This window comes from Dermacentor silvarum, chromosome 8 (assembly GCF_013339745.2).
Source record: "Dermacentor silvarum isolate Dsil-2018 chromosome 8, BIME_Dsil_1.4, whole genome shotgun sequence".
In the NCBI taxonomy this organism is placed as follows: Eukaryota; Metazoa; Arthropoda; class Arachnida; order Ixodida; family Ixodidae; genus Dermacentor; species Dermacentor silvarum.
This window is the reverse complement of record NC_051161.1, coordinates 87734556-87754017: the sequence shown is the minus strand read 5'-3', so window position 1 is coordinate 87754017 and position 19462 is coordinate 87734556. Positions and strand designations below refer to the sequence as shown.

At 46.7% G+C, this 19462-nt stretch overlaps 1 protein-coding gene across 1 annotated transcript in view; it reads left to right on the top strand.

The window, feature by feature from the left end:
- LOC119461539 (uncharacterized) overlaps positions 1-19462 on the top strand; it is a 266138-nt gene that overhangs the window by 113179 nt on the left and 133497 nt on the right. Inside the window, exons 4-5 of the mRNA XM_037722882.2 lie at positions 1382-1615; positions 13509-13724. Coding sequence (XP_037578810.1) covers positions 1382-1615; positions 13509-13724 — 450 coding nt within the window. The remainder of the gene's footprint in view (positions 1-1381; positions 1616-13508; positions 13725-19462) is intronic.

Here is a 19462-nt window from a genome sequence, read left to right as displayed (position 1 = left end):
CTGGCCGTGACGTTTCCAGCGTGCCAGGCAGTGGCCGGCGAAGTGAGATACGTCCCATCGGTGACGCCACGATCGCCGAAAATATGTCACCCCTGTATAGTTCAGCGCGCTGAACGCAGCCCGCAGCAGCGCGGCGGTTAGCTGTTGTCGCAGCGCATGCGCGAACGGGTGCGGCGAGTGAGGGCTTCTTCGTTTGGCAAAGGCGCAAACTCAGCGCAATCTCTTCATTGCACCCGATTTGTAGGCCGGCCACTCAAGCTATACATCGCGTGATGCACTCTGGTCTAGCGGCTCCGGAGCCATGATTGGACATGTTCTATTCCCGCGTTGTCCGCGCCAAAGCGCGCCGAATGACGCTAGACTATCAACACACTCTGCTTGATACTGTAGAGCGTATACGCTTTGCACCGGCCTAGCGTAACTATATACGCCGCATTTGGCGCGCCCCGGCGTTACACCGGACTATATCCGAACCTTGAGACGCGTGGAAATGCAAAGAGCGCTCGCGCACTTAGGCTTAGATGCAGTCTCTAGGACCTCAGGTCGTCACAATTAATCCGGTGACCTTCATTGCGGCGTCTCTCATAACCACAGTGATGTTTTGGGACGTCTCTATTAATGCGAATCATTCTATGCCTTATTTCAGACGCTTTGCTGTAATAGGTAGGTAGTTAGGTTCCTGTGTAGCACGTTTTTGACCGCGTCGATGAAAAGAAATGCGTTGCCGACGGTGGGATCGAACACGTGACTTTAGCACAGCAGCACGATGCTCTAACCATTAGGCCACAATTCTTTTTTTTATTTCAGTGCCGGATTTCAGAAAGACACAAAGTGAAAGACGTATACAAAACTGTGTACAATGAAGTCAGCATAATAGACATGGCTAACTGGAAGTACGTAATGTCAACAGTCACATCGCGACTGGCAGTGTCATTTAATGTTTCTTTAATGTTGCCAGGGGTTGCACGCTGGTCTACTAGGCCAAACAGCATCCAGCAGCATGTTGTCCATTCGTGCAAATAAGCAGTGGCCTATATATTGTCTGCTTGGCAAGATAGCAGCCAGCAGATACATAGTGGCCCAAGTTAGTAGACAACCTTGGTCACTGGGTGTGTGAAAGAAGTTGATACCAAATGCAAGCTGCCATAAGTTCCCAAAGAATGCTGGTCGTGCTAGAACTTGTTGCAATTTGCACGAACGTAAGCTACTTTCAAGGAATCGCTGTAAATTGTTATGACGAAGTCTAATGAAGCCTCAGAGAGCTGCCGTGTGGCACCGTCGCTGTCTGATTTGCCCACGTATACAGGGAGGTCATAGACCACACCCGTATACCAGGGTTAGTTCGTGCACTTGCGCCACTTGAGTGTTCACTGCCTTGCAGATCGAGGAGTACTTCGCTCAGCTGCCGAACCACAAGGTGCCGAGGCTGGGCAGCCCGGGGGAGAAGTACCGCGACCGGCAGCTCATCGTGCAGCTGCCCAAACAGGACCTGGCGCTGGCCTACTGCAAGTTCCTGGAGCGAGAGTGCCATCGGGCCTTCGAGGACTTCGTCAACGCTCGCAACGAGATCGCCCTCGACATCGGTTACGTCAGGGAGGCCCTCGACAAGACGCTGGTAGGCTACACAACCGGGCGCGCGACTATATTGTACACTATCGCCGGGAGGTAACATATATAGAACTAAACACTTTTGGATTTTTAAATGTAACCCGCTCTCTGTACGTCAGCCTATTATGACTTAATTTTAGAGCGAAAGCCTTATATGTCTCATGATCAGTCAGTCGACCTTGAGCGAAAACGCGTCGACGACACGAAAGGTACAAAACGGCTACGAACCATCGACCTTTGGTGGGAGTAAGACCCTCGAAGTTTGCTGCTAATTAAGGCTACGAACCCTTGACCTTTGGTGGGAGTCGAACCCACGACGTTTGGTCGGAGTCGTACCGTAGGCCATAGTTCTGTAACCTGTCCGTAAACTGTCCGTAACGCGAGAAGTGTCACACCCTTCATCTGCAAAACAAATGCATAATTGGCGAAGTTAAGACAATAAATCGTTATAGTAGTGTAAATGTAGATGATTGGTAGCTTTAAATCGATAAAGAAGGAATGCAAAATCAAAATAAAGAAAGTCGCAGTTTCGCCCGACGGGCGAAGCATTGATTGGGATAGCAAATTAGTGGACAACTATGCGAAGTCAGGATGGTACTTTTATCGGCCGTATAAACTTGTAAACATAGACATACTAACTAAATTAACAAGCATGGTGTCACGCGCGCACAAGCAAACATGAGCGCATCTCACTCGATATCGCGGTAACTCGCTGTCAAAACGCTGGGGTGAGGCAGCGCAGCTGCAGCAGCAGCGAGCGCATTGACCTTCGTGCAGCCACTCACATCAACGGGAAATAAGCCGCCAAAACAGCGCAGAGCGCACCTTGTCCTCGCCGTAGATGGCTTTCAAAATGCAGCGGCCCGCCCGGGCATGCGCGGCGACGCTTTCACTCGCACATAAGTATACGGCGCGCGGCGAGGATGTTATCCCCCGTGGACTTTATACGGAACCTCACGGCGATGGCAACGGTGACGGCGAAGACGACGGTGACGCCGACGGCAGAAATGCGCCTGGAGTGTCTATATAATTGCTATCGCAATAAAATAGGTAACCGTTCTCGTCATGCCCCCTTGAAAATTTACGTTCCCTAAAAGCTTACTTTTCCGCAATACTAGTGTGCGTGCAAAGAAGCCTGCTTTGGGATTGCGGAGTATAAAAAAAATGATAGAATGACTGATTGGTAGATGCTATAGTAGTGTAATAGTAGATGATTGGTAACCTTAAGAATATTAGTGATGTTGCGGTCACCGCGTCAAGGTCATAACAAAAAAAGGGAACGTAAACAAAAGGAAAATAAAGATAATGCTGTATTGTGGCAAAAACAAGAAAAACCGGTTGTGATGGCGTTCCGGCTAAGTTGATACGATATATCTGCAAAATAAATGCATAATTGGTAGTTAAGACATGTAATCGTTAGTGTAATAGTCGATGATTGGTACAGATGGGTAGACATGTAGACGAGCAATAGAATGCTTACACATAAGTAGACAATTCTAAGAATTTCTTTAGCATTTGTTTATAGTAAACTTTTTGGGGGATAAATTGCTGAGAAGGCGCGACGGCAAATACTGGCCGTACCACAGTAAAGTGCGTACCAAAATATGTACGTGCTTCAAAACAACGAAAAAAAAAACGACGTGGATGGAAGGGCGGTGCCCCAAAGCAAACGCGCTGAAATAGGACACGCGGTTCGTTGTTTCCATCCTGTACGCGTTTGCCAGATTGTGTTTGCGTTGCTCCGCACCAGGTGAGCGCAGCATTTGTTGCTGGGTAGCCGTCAACCTTCGGAGATACCATCCGTTTCGGAGGCTGTCTTCGTAAAAGTACAGCCGGGAACGAGTGGTCGACGCCTATAATGAGAGTGTGCGCGCGACATTTTACGCGGGCGTTGAACCACGTTGTAGCCAGTGCGGCGCGGACACGGTGTGTTCGAAGTACGAATCGTAAAATTCTATTCGCCGCGTTTCGTGTACGTTAGGCGTCGTATGACGTGCGTCACTCGTACAATTAAGCTAGATGATTGGAAACGCCACTGATATACGGTTATTTTGAATAGAGCAGCGCAAACAAAAGACGAGGAAGGACGAGATAATATGAAACGCTGACTTCCAACAAGATTTTATTGCAACGCGGTGTGAGCATATTACCGCAAAACTCTTTATTTGCGCGCGCCTTTGCATTATAGTTTCTCAATTGAAAAATATCGCGAAATTTAAGGGCACATTATATTTATACGAGAAAAAAAAGTCGCAGCATCTCCCGAAAAGCGAAGCGTCGATTGCGTTAGCAAATAATTAGAAAGCTATATGAAGTAAGGGTGGTAGTTTTATTGGTCGTATAAACATGTAAACTTTCGCTTGCTACCTAAATTAACAAGTATGGTGCCACGCGTGCACAGGCAAACATCAACACATCTCACTCGATGACTGCGGACACTCGCATTCAAAACGCTGGTGTGAGTAAGAGCGGCGGCAGCAGCGAGCGAATTGACCTTCGTGCTGCCTCGCGCTTCAAGGCGAACTAAGCGGCCAGAACTCAGCGCGCACGAAGCTATCAGCCCTCGGTGCACCTAGACTATACCCATCGTAGATCGCATTCAAGCGAGGGCTTGCGCGGCCGCGCTCAGCCGCGCCATATATGCTGGCGCCGCCGGAGTATAACTAGCGCAGCTTCTGCACGCGCGCTGGCCAGCCACGTCATTACACAGAGCAAACGAAACCGAAAAAAAACGCAAATAAGCAAGTTACATGCGGCAATAAAAAGGCATGAAAGAACCACGCCTTCACCTTTTTGCGAATTGCCACCCTGATTCTGCAAGTCATCGCTTCGTCTTGTCGCGTGCATGTTCGTCTTGCTTGCGCCATACTATTCAGTATGAATTACCAACATGCGAATTCGTATGTTTTGTGATTGGATATAGTAGGTATATTCAGCGTGAGCGATAAACACCAACTTATATATATATATATATATACTTAAGAGTTGTCACTGCATGCGTCGTTCGACAGGAACATGTCGTGCTGACCGGCGTTATTCACACCGAACGAATATTGCCTTGACCAGCCCACCTGCAAAACGTCATTTAATTTGCCCATTTCGTTTGCCCTCGTTTCAGTGCCCTTAGCTGAATAGCAGCATTTTCTTGCGCCTTTTTCGTTTCTATACGGCGAATGCGTGCGGTTCATTTCGTATATTGTGCGCACGGCACATAACAACATGGCTTGGCTCTGACATGCTGCATGCGGCCCTCAGCTGTTCGCGCATCAGCCGCCTTTCAATCGGTGTCTAATGCGGCACTGTGCGCAAGCTAAAAATGCAGCGAACTCTAAATAACACTAAGCGACCGGTACTCCACGGCGGAGAAGCAGTAATATATATATATATATATATATATATATATATATATATATATACACACATTCTTGAGCGACATGAAAGTGATGGCGCAAGGTTTCTCCAACTAATGGATCTTGTCAACTAGTGAATTCTCGCTCACATACTCGGAGTAACTTGGTGTTTTGTAGCTAACGTCGGGCGAAGGCGTGAGCGGCTATACGCTGAGGCCTGTGGCATCCTACGACGCTCCACCAATCGCCAAGGGGATACAGCGCGGCACTCGCAGAAACGCGTGCCTTGTCAAATGAAGGCTTATCTGCTCTGAACCCGACGGTGCTTTCAACCTTTTTTGCTAGGGAATATGGCTTTCGTAAGTTAAATGAATTCTGGTAGATGTAGCGTATAAAGAATTTAAAAAAGATAAGAAGGCAGCGTTGGTTGAATGCTTGTTACGAAAGCAGAGCGTTGAAGAACAGCTTTCGGTGAACATCACTTTGACGGGCACGTTTGGCGTCGAAATATGACCTCCACTGCGGCCGGATTATGAAAATCGGTGTTATGCAGAAAGAGGCTACCCCATCTTTGAACCCTTTCCGCCTTCGCCCACCCGCTCGCCTTTGATATCGAGGAACTGTTACAGTCTATCTGAATTACGTTGGCACTCACCGTGAAAAATTTTCTTACATCACCCTTAACGCTTCCCTCTTATAAGCGGGAAGGGTACGGCTAAATGTCGTGATTTGCTGACGCAAGTGCGCAGAGAAAATTCTTTAGGGAGTTCATTACGCAACATAAGCGCTGAGTCTAAATGACAGTGGCTGGTTTTCAAGTTCACAGCCGCGAGGTCAGTGTGAGGCGAATAAATCATCGACCGTAGTCCTCGCTTATGCAACGTGTTGCCGATTGTAGCGTTTGAAGAGTCAGTTTGACTCATCGTGCCGCGTGTCTAGACCGAGCGCCGAAAGAGCACCACGTGACGATGCACATTTAGCCTCTTGCAGCGTCGGTTTACAAGACGCGATTTTCGTAAAAACCGACTGACCGAACAGATTGATTGCCAAGGTAAGCGAAAATGTCAAACATTTTACGTGCGAGCGCTTCGCCGGGTGTATGATAAGCCAATCCATGATGTGTATTTGCTTCTCCTGGGAAAAATGGAGCAGTCCTTATATTACAGACTTTCATAAGCCGAGATGATTTGACTAGCAATTACGATTTTTGCTTTCTTAGTAACGCCTAGTTTAACTTTAGATTTAACCGCAATATCTACACGTATGATCGAAATTTTAACACATACGTTTACGATAAAGTATATGCCATGCCCCTTTCCAAAGAGCATTTTCTGAACCCTTGAGTTCAATCTCTCGGTAAATGAAACTCCCGATAAACAGAACTTGTTTACCTGGTTCCTTGAGGATCCGCTTAACGAGGGTGTACTGTACATATACGGGGTCTAACGTGACAAAGCAACTAGTGGGCTGGGAGGGATGCTCTTTTGGGGTGCTGCGGATGATTTTCAATTACCTGGCGCTCTCCATAGCGCACCCGAAGCACGGTGCACGTGCACGTGCGCTCCATTGGAATGCGGCCGCCACGGTTGGGGAAATAAACCCGTGATCTCGTGCTTTAGCAAAACCACTAAAGCACCGCGGCGAATCTGATAGGTATTCCGACGGGCAATTTCTTAATAATAAAATGAGATCATTTTTTGGGAAACCCTCTGCTTTCACAAAGAATAGTGGAAAATATTGAAAGTCAGCACCCCTTCATAGTGCTACAGCAGTCAAGAAATGTTAGTTGAACGGTCCAGACCTGTTGCATCCCGAAGCCGGCTTTCAAAAACAGGCGCCAGTGCGCTTGAGTTTTGTGGCGCCAGAGCGCGACACCATCTGCGGCTACCCGCGGCATGGTCGGTGGCGCCGCCTGGAGAAGGAGAGCCAAGGCAAGCGCACCTTTCTAGCTTTCTTCTTGTTTTCGTAGTCTTTCGTTCTCTTTCTATTCTCATCCTTGTGCGCTCCAGTCCTTTTGCGTTTTTCTCTCCTGCTGCCTTCCTGAGCTGCAGCCATTCTTCGCTTCCCTCTATAGCAGAGATTCTAGCAAGGTTTTACAATATTTGTCTCACAATTCTTTTTTCGGTAGTGTATGCGATGTCTAAAATGAGCCAAATGAGTTGTGAACATTATGTTGCTTTTTTGACCAGCGAAAAAAATAAAGAGGCAATTTTTGGATAGTACATTGCTTTTTTTTTTTTTGCCGTGTGATAGCCATGAATAAACACGATAGTGTGATAGCCACCGATTCGGAGGTGACTAATTAACTAAGTCTACCAATTCAATTCAATGAATAACTTCGGCGCGATCGTTTTAATTTGGGTATCGAGCAACTAGCGTCAAGACATGTTCGCTTACCAGAAATCACGAGAATAGCTCGTGTTTAGAGATAAGCACCCCACAGTACACTGCAAAATACACAGGTGCTACTCGTGTTATCTTTACGACAGGACTTCACAAAACTGATTCGCCAAATTTCGAGTAATAACGAGCCAATGAGTAACTCGTCCACGATAGCTAATGACATGTGCCACGAAAGTCATCTCTGCATTCCTAGGGCACCGCTTTTGTAAATTACCTGATACGTTCTCTTTCGTCGCAACGACGACGCAATAGCTGCCATTATTTCCAACTTTGTCCAAAATACGCGTAGATCACTTACTCACACGCAAAACTTATACAGTGAAACAATAGCAATGTATTTAAGTACAATCAATGAAATGAACGTTGTTTTCATCTTATTGAGGTGCACAGTTTGGTGAAAACGTGCAGGCATCAGGGGGCTAACATCCAACATCTGCACCTACAGAAGTTTTTACCCCAGTATTCTTCAACGAATCTCGACTCGAAGCTCTTCCTCCACTCCACCGAGCAGAGCAAAGCGCCGCCCCTCGACTGAAGACGCTACTCTTGTCAAGGATCGCTGTGGTGCGTCAATGCGTGGCCTTCGTGATCGGCATCGGCGCGCTGCCGAAGCTGATCGCGGAGGTTGCGGTCGATGAAGCTAAGTTACAACTTCTGTCGAGGGGCGGCGCTGCAATTCGTTTTGTCGTAGAGTCAAATTTTTCCAATGACTCTATTTTGTCGAGTGAGGCCATAGGTGTTTTTGAGTGGAGTAGCGTTCTAGGTTACGGGAGTTATTTTGCACTAGCCCTTGCCCCTCGCTTCTGGTCTTGGTCTGTTTTGCGCGTCATCTTATCCAAAGCATTATGAATCACTAGCACAGAAACAACTTTTTACTGAGCTCCCGTCCGAAAGTTTCACACAATGTGAAACCGAAATTACAAAAGAAAAAGAAAATTCGGTGCACAGCGAATGTTATAAAGAAGAAGAACGAGACTTAAAAGAAGCAAAAGGTGTTGCTATCTTTGCTCGGTTTCACAAGAAGCATCGAGTGCCCATTAAATCCGCCGCTTTTGAAGCCATTAGTTTCGCAAGACATGAACTTGAGGTATTTCAGGCTACACTACTTCCATTCAGCAACCAATTTCGCAGCTCTTCTATGTAGTTCGGCAACACATCGTTTGCGCAACGTTCACCAAGCCTGATCGAAAGCAATTTGCTAAAGAGACCCTACTAAGCCTAAATGTGTTGTGAAACGTTTCTTGGAAAGGAGTAACCTCATGTCGCGTGAAGAAACTCGCCGAGAACATATATTTTCCTTGGTAAACAACCAAGTTAGCGAAGGAGAACTATTGAAATAGACAATTTCTTTGAACATTGCAGACCTATTCACTCTTAGAAAAAAAAAGTTCGTAATAGGATAGTAACGGGCGTAGTTACTAAATTTACCACCCATGACTACTTCTTTACTAGCTGTTTATTACCTTCGATAATTCGCACTCAGTATGTGCTGCCTTAACGATGAGTAGTTACTAGGTTTCACAGACCAGATAGAAAAAGGGGCTACCTCGTCTCGCCCGTGGTCTGTTATGCTGCGTAGGGGCGGTCTTAATGCGATATTTAGATAAGCAATAAGTTGTATCATTATGTTCAAGTAATAGCTATGTGCGCGCCGTTGTGGCGCACATATCTCCTGACTAACGTATACTCATATAGGTTCCTCACTTAGTTTATTTATCCATATACATAGGTGCCCACCGGTACTACTTATGCTCTTATAAAGGTTATGGATATATGTACTGATAAGGCTGTTTTTATAAACCTGTTGAGCGTGATATTTCTATCACGTGTTCTGTGATGCGTTGTTCCCCTTTGTTGTTTGTTGCTTTCTGTACAGTGCAGTTTATTACGCGCAACCTAAGTTTCCGTCATGACCCTTACATACCTATATTTGATGATGATGCTACAAATATTTAAAAAATTCGCTAAACTGTGTAGCAATATACGGTCCCCGCCTTTTTTTTCCCGCATACCTGTTTATAATCAGTTTTAGGACAGAAGCGACGTAATTGTTTCTTGGCGATCGAAGTGCCGCTTGTAAACGAGTCGGGCCCCGCTAACATAATTTGGTACCAAATGCCGCCAAACTAGTGCCATTACTATCTATGGTTCCTAAATTGACTACCTGTACTAGTCATACGCACCAGCTTCTTTGGGTAGTAAATGCAACTACGGGAGCCGTTTTCACACTGCTCTGACTAGAATCTTAGTTATATTTGTAACAAGCAGTTACCAGTTTTATTGCGATATCAATTATATGGACACTCTAGCCGCATTTCTGCCGTCGCCTTTCGCCGTGATGTTCCGTATAAAGTCTCAGGGGGCGATAACATCGTCGCCGCGCGCTGTATGCTTTATGTGCGAGTGGAAGCGTGCAAGGCGGCTGCTCGGTTGCTGCTGCGTATATCGGGGCCGCTCGCGGCCGCGCGGGCCCTATCTTGAAAGCGATCTGCGTTGAGTACATAGTCTAGGTGTGCTGAGGGCTCATAGCTTCGTGTGTGTTGTGTTCTCGCCGCTTAGTTAGTGTTCACGTAAGAGGCAGCACGAAGTTCAATTCACTCGCTGCTGCCACCACGCTTTCTCACTCCAGCGTTTTGGCAGCGAATGTGCGCGCTCATCGAGTGAGACGTGTCCATGTTTGCGTGTGCGCGCGTGACACCATGCTTGTTAATTTAGTTAGTCAATCGAATGTTTACAAGTTTATACGGCCAATAAAACTACTATGCTTACCTCGTATAGCTGTCTACTAATTTGCTATCGCAATCGATGCTTTGCCTTTCGGGCGAAACTGCGACTTTTTTGTATCAAATGAAAAATGAGTCTGTGTGCGACGCATTGTGACTGCATCCCTGAGCGATCACCTAGTGCTCAAGGCTGCTACAAGAAGCGCTGGCTGCCACGCGTTTCGAGTAGCGCGCTTCAATCGCCGAGCACTACAAGGAAACCTGCAGCATGTTTAACTTAGGAGCTACAAGTCGAAGAAATTATTTTTCACGTGAAATGATTGAAGTACGTTAGTCAGTCTCTGAGCGTAATCAGAGACGACGTTTTGCGTGTGTATTCAGCCTTTCACCGAGCAAGAGTGTGTAAGTTCTTGCTTGCCTGGGAGCTAAAATGTAATCGTGAATTTCCACAAGTTGGCGCTTCTCTAAATACTCGTATTAACCGGCGCCAGTATAAGCCGCTTTCCAACCGATTTCCCGATATAACTATATTTGCTTGACATTTAATAAGCCAAGTGGTCGTATAAACAATGGCACCGAAGAAAACGCTTTAAAACTGTAGTGCTGCAATGTGGCACCAGTAAATATTTCGATATGTTGCAGATTACTTTCCTACCCACTGCGATTATACAAGTGTGCCAGTCACCTTGCAAAACAAGTGCGCCGTAATGGAACTGTAGTTTCCAATTGGGAGTGGACTCTGGCTTAACGTTTGTGATGGTCTTACAACGTAGCGAAGACGCAGACAGAATGACAAGAGGCCTCTTCCAAATGTATACTCGCTTTGCCTTCAGTTTCCACTTTTTCCGGAGAACCTCGTGAGCTGTGTATCTAGAAGCTGAAGAACAGTTACATTCCAGATAGGATGAGGAATGCTTCATTGTGATACTGACGTAATGCACTAGCTGCTGCTTTCTGTTCCTGACTGAAAAAAAATGAAAAGAAAGGGAGGAAAAGAAGAAAAGAAAACAAAGGAAGCCAGCAGATATACAGAGAGAGAAAAGAGGAAATGGAAAGGTTGGAGATAAATCAGATAAGTAATCTGGCTTGCTACCTTATGTGGGGGGTGCGAATGTAGAGATGAAAACGAAATAGGAAAGAAGGAGAGAGCGGAGCTACGGCCAGCTTGTGGACACAATATTTCACTTAAACCTGCCGTAAATAGGTGCTATAAAAAAAAAGTTGTCGCAGTTTCACCTGAAAGGCGAAGCATCAATTGCGATAGCAAATTTGTAGAGAGCTATACGGAGTAATGATAGTAGCTTTATCAGCTGTATAAACTTGGACATGCAGCAGCACCGGCCACACGCAGAACTTGGCGACGCCGTCGGCGTTTTGCCCGCGTTCGCACAAAATGAGTGTGGCGTTGGTGACTGTTGCCGAAGGCTCCGATATAAATAGGCACTTGGTGCCGCAGCTAAACAACCCCCTCCCCCCCCCCCCCCCCCTCCACGGCCTTTCGCGCGTCGGAAGAAGGCGCGTTTGCTCTACCAACGCCTCTACATATATGGTGATTGTAAAGGAGGAAAGAGACGCCTATTTCTGCAGCCCTTAAGGGAGCATGGCGCAGAACGCGCGTTTGTTCTCCGCCGTGGGTTCACTCCCCGTGAAAGCGCGCGTCCCTCGCGCCCTTTCACTCGCATATACAGCGTTCGGCGGCGCGCGGCGACGATTTCATCGCCATTGACGTCATACGGAACCTCACGGCGACGGCGACGCCGACGGCAGAAATCTGCTTTGGAGTGTCCATATAATTGTTATCGCAATAAAAAAAAACAAGAAAATGTAGCGACTCACCGTATTGCCAACGGTGGAATGCGCCTTGTATGAGGCTTAATTCTATGCAGTCTGGCTCCAATCTCGCGCTTGGATGACGATGATGTTTATGCCATGGCATTATATGTCATACCATGACATGTCATGCATGCCATGGATTTCATGTCGTCATTCATACCATTCATAGACGTCATTCATGTCATGCATAGCCTGATATACATCTAATTAAATCTAAAGTAACCACGATGGCATTTTGACGGCGTAGATAGATAGATAGATAGATATAGATAGATAGATAGATAGATAGATAGATAGATATAAGACGAAGAATGCTAATCCCATTAAAAAAGCAGAAGAGCCTGTTGTTGGAACTTTTGCCGAGGGCAGGAGCGCGGAACACAATATTGAGAAAGCCGACGGCGATCCAGCTTATTGAAATCAGAGGATAGCGTACGTCTGTGTTCGCCAAACCGGGGCCACTCACGGACCTATAGATGTATGTTTGATTGTTTCACAACAATATACTTCAAGGGCAGGGCTCCCTACTGTGCAAAACTGATTCATCTGGTTCTTCGTTATTGGCTCCGACACAGCTCGGATGCCACCACCCCGTGTGGCTGATCCCAGCGATGGCAGCATTGCGCGCAGCGTCCGAGCCAATCACGAAGGGCGGAACGAATGCAATATGAAGATCATCGTTAGAAGATACCGTCTCAACTCTACATTTCCTAGACTTATGCCTGCAATAACGTCTGTGGGCGTAAGCATGAATCTGAGGCCAGATTCACAAAGGTTGTCTTTCGTAAGTTCGCTTTGACAGTGCCTGGCCGCCTTCGTTAATGATATGTCTGGAATCCGGATTGGGTAAAATTCTTTCTTGCGCTGAAATTGTTCGTAAGAGAAAAGTTTAGCCAATCCTGATGTTGGACATATTATTCGCGAATGCGGTTGGCCAATGGCAGAGAGTACTTACGAAAGTAAAGCTTTGTGAATTCGGCCCCTGAGCAACTCATAGATCAACTGCGTAAAAGCGAGCGCTCACACTTTTCGGAAGTACTAATCGTCTATTTGTTGGCGGTTCTTATGACGATTCATCGCCGACGCCTTTGTCATACGGTCGCTTCGGGTTTCCCGCGCAAGCCGCGTCGCAGAATCTCAGCGTCAGCTTTCAGCGCCGCAGCTGTACAAGCTCCTAGCTGACCTAGAACGTCGAGCCGGTAAAGCGCGACGTGAGAAAGAAAGTATAACTAACTACCGGCCAAAAAAAAAAAAAAAGGGGGAAAAAACGCCTTGCTGATCAATTGTTGGCTATTGGAATGAGACATACGCAAGGTAATTTTTACATTACAATCATTGATCATTAAGTTTCAAAGCAAATTCGGTACTGCGATTACCTCGCCCAAGCTTCTACCCTAATCCGACACACGTTACGTTGCATTTAAATTTGATATCGACCGCGCCGTCGCACGCCGGCCTTCACTGCCGCACAAACACACCGTCACGGAACTGCCTTTATCAGCTTCACTTTAATATACTTGTGTGTAGAACAGCGCAATAATCACCGGCGGATAACGCGTCTCTCTCTCTCTTCCTATATTCGATCCTTCAGGAGTGCCACAAGTGCGGAGGCGTGCTGCCCGGCGGCGAGCTGGCGGTGATCGCGCCCAAGTTCGGCGAGATGGTCGCCTGGCACCCGGCGTGCTTCGTGTGCTGCGCCTGCAACGAACTGCTCGTCGACCTGACCTACTGCGCCAAGGACGGAAAGCTCTACTGCGAGCGGCACTACGCCGAGACGCTCAAGCCCCGGTGCGCAGCCTGCGACGAGGTGGGTGTCCTACGACGCACTTTATCGCGACGCGACGACAAAGAAATTATAATAAAGACACCTCGAGCATGCCGTCGAAGTACACCAAATCAGTTATGCGGAAGCCCGCAAAGTGGAGGAAAGTCAATTAGAAAAAAAAAGGAAAAAAAAGGGGGGGTCAGCCATCTGACTTCTGCAGACACAAAAGGAAACCCAATAGGGTGTCTGCGAAAGAAAGCTGGTCACTTGGAGGAAATTCGTCCCGGTCCAGGGATCGAAACCGGTACCAACGGCTTTCCGGGGTGGTCGTTTTACCATCGGAACTAACCAGGAGGCCAGGAGGCTATAGCAGATCGCAGGGCGACGTCGAATTAATCGACAGCTTTAAGAACGGAGACGCTGAATACCAAGAATCAGTACTGCGGAAGCTTGCAAGGTAGCGCAAGGTCTCTGAAAGGGAAGAATTGTCATCCGCCCGACTGTAGCGGGGGTAGATAACAAACTGCCGCGTTTAATTTTTGAAGTTCGCTGTAGAGAGAAAGGCAAGAATGGTGAGCGAAACAAGTAAGGCTTCGTAAAAATACTACGGATTATATCGGCAGAAAGATGAAGGACAAGCTTTTGCGCCATTCTTGTGGTAAAGAAACCTTACAGGGAAAGAAGAAAAATATAGAAAACTAGGTTATCGGAAGCTACACTTATAGACGTCTGACAGCAAACATGCACAGTGTGCGGTTTTTTAATGTGTGATCGAGAGTTGTCGTTTGACTTTGCGTTCGAGTCCTGTGCAACAAGAAATGAGAATAGAGATCCTACTGCTCGCTGTTCACGTTGTCGTTCTTGTTGTTTAATAATTGATGAGACCGCGGGAAAACGGGCCACCGAAGGACCGGCTATCACAATCATCAAAACGAAACTCTATAGCGATATGTCCTGCAGCGCTGTGAATTGTGTTACCGTAACACGCTACGACTCCGTCGTCATATACGGACATTTGCTCTTGACCACCAATTGATAATGCGCCATATAAAATAAAAATAATAAATAAAAAAAACGTGCTTCCAAGCTGCTAGGGTCGTTTCGTGTTGTCTTGGAAAATATCAAGTCTCAGCAGAAAGAAATCAATGATGTGTCCAGAGTGATTACTAATCTGATTACATTTACATCGGCGTTAGCGTGATAATTATGTACTTGTCGCTTCCACTGAAACGGTAAATTGATAGATTATTTTATGAATAATCAGCAATGGAGGTTGTTTGCTTTTAGATTTTATTTCACGCTTTAAGAGCTGCGCGGGCAGCTTCAGCAATTGGCCTTGACTTGATTTTTGGCGAGTTGGTTAGCCTTGATGGGAGAGCTAGAACAGCGGAAATTCAAAACATTATTAGTATTACTATTCATACAACTATTATTATTATTTCCCTTTACTACTATATTATTATTAGTAGTAGTAGCAGTATTAGTGTAGTAAGTAGTTAGTAGTAGTGTTTTTTCATGGAAGCATGCAAATGTCACATGAAAGATAGATTAGAAGGATAAAAGAGGAAAATTGACATAGGGATGTACTTACACTAAAAAGGCAGCTCTCGCTGCCGAATTCCTGTCATTAGAAGAGCACCGACACGACTCGAAAGCAAGCAGCGCAACAAACAAGAAAGCAGGGCAGGCGCCATTCCCGGACAGCATTCGCTGATTCAGTTCTCAGTTTTCGGGGTCGTCGAGGGCAGGTGAAAGGCCGCATCGCTTGAACGAAAGCCAGGTGGCGTGCTGCGCGCGTCTATGGTGAAGGCCGTGGAACGTATACTGCCGACAGCGTCTCTAAGCTTGTGCCAAGAGAAAAAGATTGAAATTGCGCGCACCTGAATGCGCCGCATTACATCAAGCCGCGGTGTGACATCAGGCGGAGAATCCACTATAGTTCGGCGTCTCTTACAAAGCCGTTCGCTCCTAGCTTACCCTTTCTCTTTGGGCGAACTAGTGGAGACGGGTCGCTATGTACCAATCTATGTACCTTTGCGATTGTGGAAGCTATATGTGGCTATGTATGGACGTTTGCTGATTGGTTGCGAATGGAGCACAATTCCGTGCGCGGCGCGCGTAGCCTGCTAGCTGCTCCTGGTCCACACCAGGGGGCTCGCTGAAGTTACCGCCCAATCGCGTAATTCGGCAGCGAGATCAAAACCTTTCGCTACTTTTCGAAGATCGAGGGGCTCTAGGGCGCAATCTTGTACGCGTTCTAAAATGGCACGGAGGCGGTCCGTTCCATCGAGCCGCACACGATTGGTCAATTTGAACCGTGATGATCAAATTGACCAATCAAGTGCGGCTCGATGGAACGGTCCGCCTCCGTTCCATTTTGGAACGCGTACAAGATTGCGTCCCTAGTCTGCTGCTGGATCAAGGCAGCACTCAAGTCCGATACATCGCCCACTAGATTGGAGGAGCGGACCGATTACTGTAGCACTTTTCTTGCATAGCCACATTGTTTAAGCGTCGAGCAAAATTCTGTCCCGTGCTGTTTTGTCTTGGTTCACCACTTGCACGTGTATATCTGGATCTTGCAACGTCAGCTGTTTAGATAATCAACTGCGTTAGTGGAGAGAGAGTCAGAGAGACTTATTTGCGGTGAAAAAAAAAGAACTTAAATACGCGCTTAGCTTATAGCAGCAGTTCCGTAGCATTGCAGCACCATAAAAAAAGAAAAGAAAAAGAAAGAAAGAAGAAGAAATTAACAAAAAAGAAATACCATCCTCGGATGATGAACGTCCAAATCTACTATTGTGACCAATTCTCTGGCTCTTCTGATTGAAAAGTTACATAATCTAATTCGTATATTTACTTGTCAAATTGCTACCTTGGGTCATTCCGAAATGTATAACCTCTTTGGCAACTGCAGTACTGGCGAAATCGCGTAATGGAATTTCGGATACATTTCCTTAAACTCCCTATATGGAAAGTTAAAACGCATTACTCATAAAACGCAAACTCATATCAGAATAGGGCATTTTGCTCTATTTGCGCCATTAAAACCGCGTTTCTCTCCAATAGTAGGCATATGATACACCGGTTACAAAACAAGTCTTTCTCGGTTTTTCTTTTTTTGTTCCAAGAGATTTGCGCAGCACCCCTTGCGCTAAGAACGCGGGGCCTTCACTATTTCGTAAAGCAAATGTGATCGCATCCCGCCGAATGCCGGGCGCACAAATTCAGGTTGTCGGCTTCTACTGTAGCATTCTAATGAATTCGCTTGGCCTTGTTTCCACCGCATCGGCGACAGGGGGGCTCGAGCTCTCATAGAAAATGCTGATTCAATACAGTTTCATAACAACCTTGTGGGAGAGCGGACACCTGCGCGCCGTCTTCGTAGATTGACGGCAAGAACAAGAAGTACAGCGCACTGGAGCTCCTGCAGCAAGTAATTGAATCCATGGCATTGCGGTAGCACCGTAAACAACGCAGACGGCAAAATAAGAAAGAGAGCTTGGTAGCGCAACCCACCGCACCGTTTCAAAGGGGATGCTCATCGGAGTCATAGCATCCATCCGTCAATCCATCCATCCACGGGACACTAATTTTTAATCACTCGATCTTTTCTTTTATGGACGACGTCGTTTCAGAACGGCGTGATCGCATTCGTTGCCACCGAAGATCCACGGTCGATTGAGGTGGCGACATCTATATATTAGTGTGGGGGTGTGGCTTGATTGCCCCTGTCGTAGTTCTTGAAGGTGACCGGTCGAAAAAAACAAAAAACAAACAAGAACAACAAACAAACAGAAGAAACAGAAAATATGTTGTCGTGACAACATAAAAGTATTTTTGTCTGCCTCCGAGTCGTATAACTGTCGTTCGAACAGAAAATTATGTCGGGGGCCTGACGACTGGTTGCCGCAACAATGATCTATCGGGACGACAGAAGACTTGTCAATCGAAATGTTATGATCGAAATGTTTTTAACAGTGGAGCTGTTTATGCTGAGCGTAATCTGTCTGTCGTAAAAAGAAAATGTGGGACGAGCCTGGCGGCAGTGCAGAAAGGATCCAAGTGAAATGGCACATACCCCTGTGAACTAGCGAAGCTGAGCCTGGCTAAGTCTAGCTAAGCATCGTTGGGACTACTTAAGCTTAGTCAGTCGTCGATAGCCAATTGATAGCCACTGAATAGCTAATCGATAATTGATCAATAATCAATAAATTCCGGAAAATGCTGGGGATGACTTGGTAGTGCATAGCCTAGCCCAAAAGCCAGGACTAGCTAGGTACCCATCAGCTCCGATGTCTCTTTAGCATTGCGCTTCCAGTGCAAGCTACGCTATTCTTTTTTGTCGTATTCCGCAGAATTGTCTGCCGTATAGTTTTCAACTATAGATGGAAGTGAGGCGCACGGCGAGACTTAGGGTGTGATAACTCTAGCTGGAAATACGTATGCAACTGGTTAGACCAGTTAGAGACGCCTCGGCCGCGCTTATTATTTCGGATCTATTGCAGCACACCGCACTAGAACATGGTTTTAACGGCGCGTCAAGACGAGAACAAAAGGAGGAAGTAAGACGCGATTCTCAAACGAACTTGTGTTGCGTCTTCTGCGTCTTTCGGTCCTAAATCGCCTCAACGTGATGTGATATTCATCATGCCACAGTGACTATACGAGTATAGCCTGTAGAAACAGCTTTGGGCTCTGGGAATGGATACGGACCCTCGGTACTCACTTTGCAGTCGACAAGATCGCTTGCCGGCTTACGTAAGCCTTCCTTCAATACGCGGTCTCTGTAACTCCTAATATTGCTCCACGTCTACGTTTAAGGAAGTAAGTAGAGCATCTTTTGTAGAGAGGGCAGATGGACGGCACATTGGCTGGTGCCTCGAACTCGCCTTTTCTCGCGTCTCTCGTGCTGTTTATGTCTCAAATCCCTCGAATACCAGGGATTGTGTTTGTGCAGTATTGGGGACGAGGATTTATGCAGTCGCCATCTGTCGGAAGCGCCTCGCTTGCGTAGTATGAGGGATAACACGGCGCGCTCCTCCTGGATTTGGCTGTCGGCACTCAATAAAAACACCACGAGGGAGCCCTCCTGGCCATTTCTGTAAGAACTCTCCAAGCGAGGGAAGTTTCTTACTGTCAAAATAATAACCTTGGGCAAACAGAAAACGCAGAATAGTTTACAGGCGCTATCTCTTTAGCGAATACGTGCATATGCCATTTATGGCATATGCCCATTGCGCGCGATCGACGCGATGGAGTCCCCCGAACCAGCTTCTTGCGTGAAAGGTAGGCAATCGCTGAGAGCAGGCTATGTGAAATATGCTCTTATAGTGTGTTGTCTGTATAACCTGGTGGAGCATGACAGAATGAAGCCTCAATGCAGCGATCGCACGGGTTCGCAGCGACCGACTGCTCGTCTGCATGTATGTCCGCGCACTATGTTTCGCTTTCGCTGCGAGCGCGTTTTCGCACCGTCCCGTTAGCTTTAGGCCACAGCATATGAACATTTGGGAGTACACAAGCAACCATTGTTGCGTGGACGCTATCAGACCTGTTAAAAAATAATTTCGTTATAACTAGGGACTTCGACTCTATACGGCGACTCGTGATGCTCCATAACGACGATTCAATGATTTTTTTTTCTTTTATTGTAAATTTTGCACGTTTCAATATCGTTATTTCTCAAGCTGCGTCGCACTGTATGTTTATCGGTCTTCTCAGCGAGGAATTTCCCGCTGCTTCTTTATGTTAATTCAGTACATTCATTGTTTGGTGGT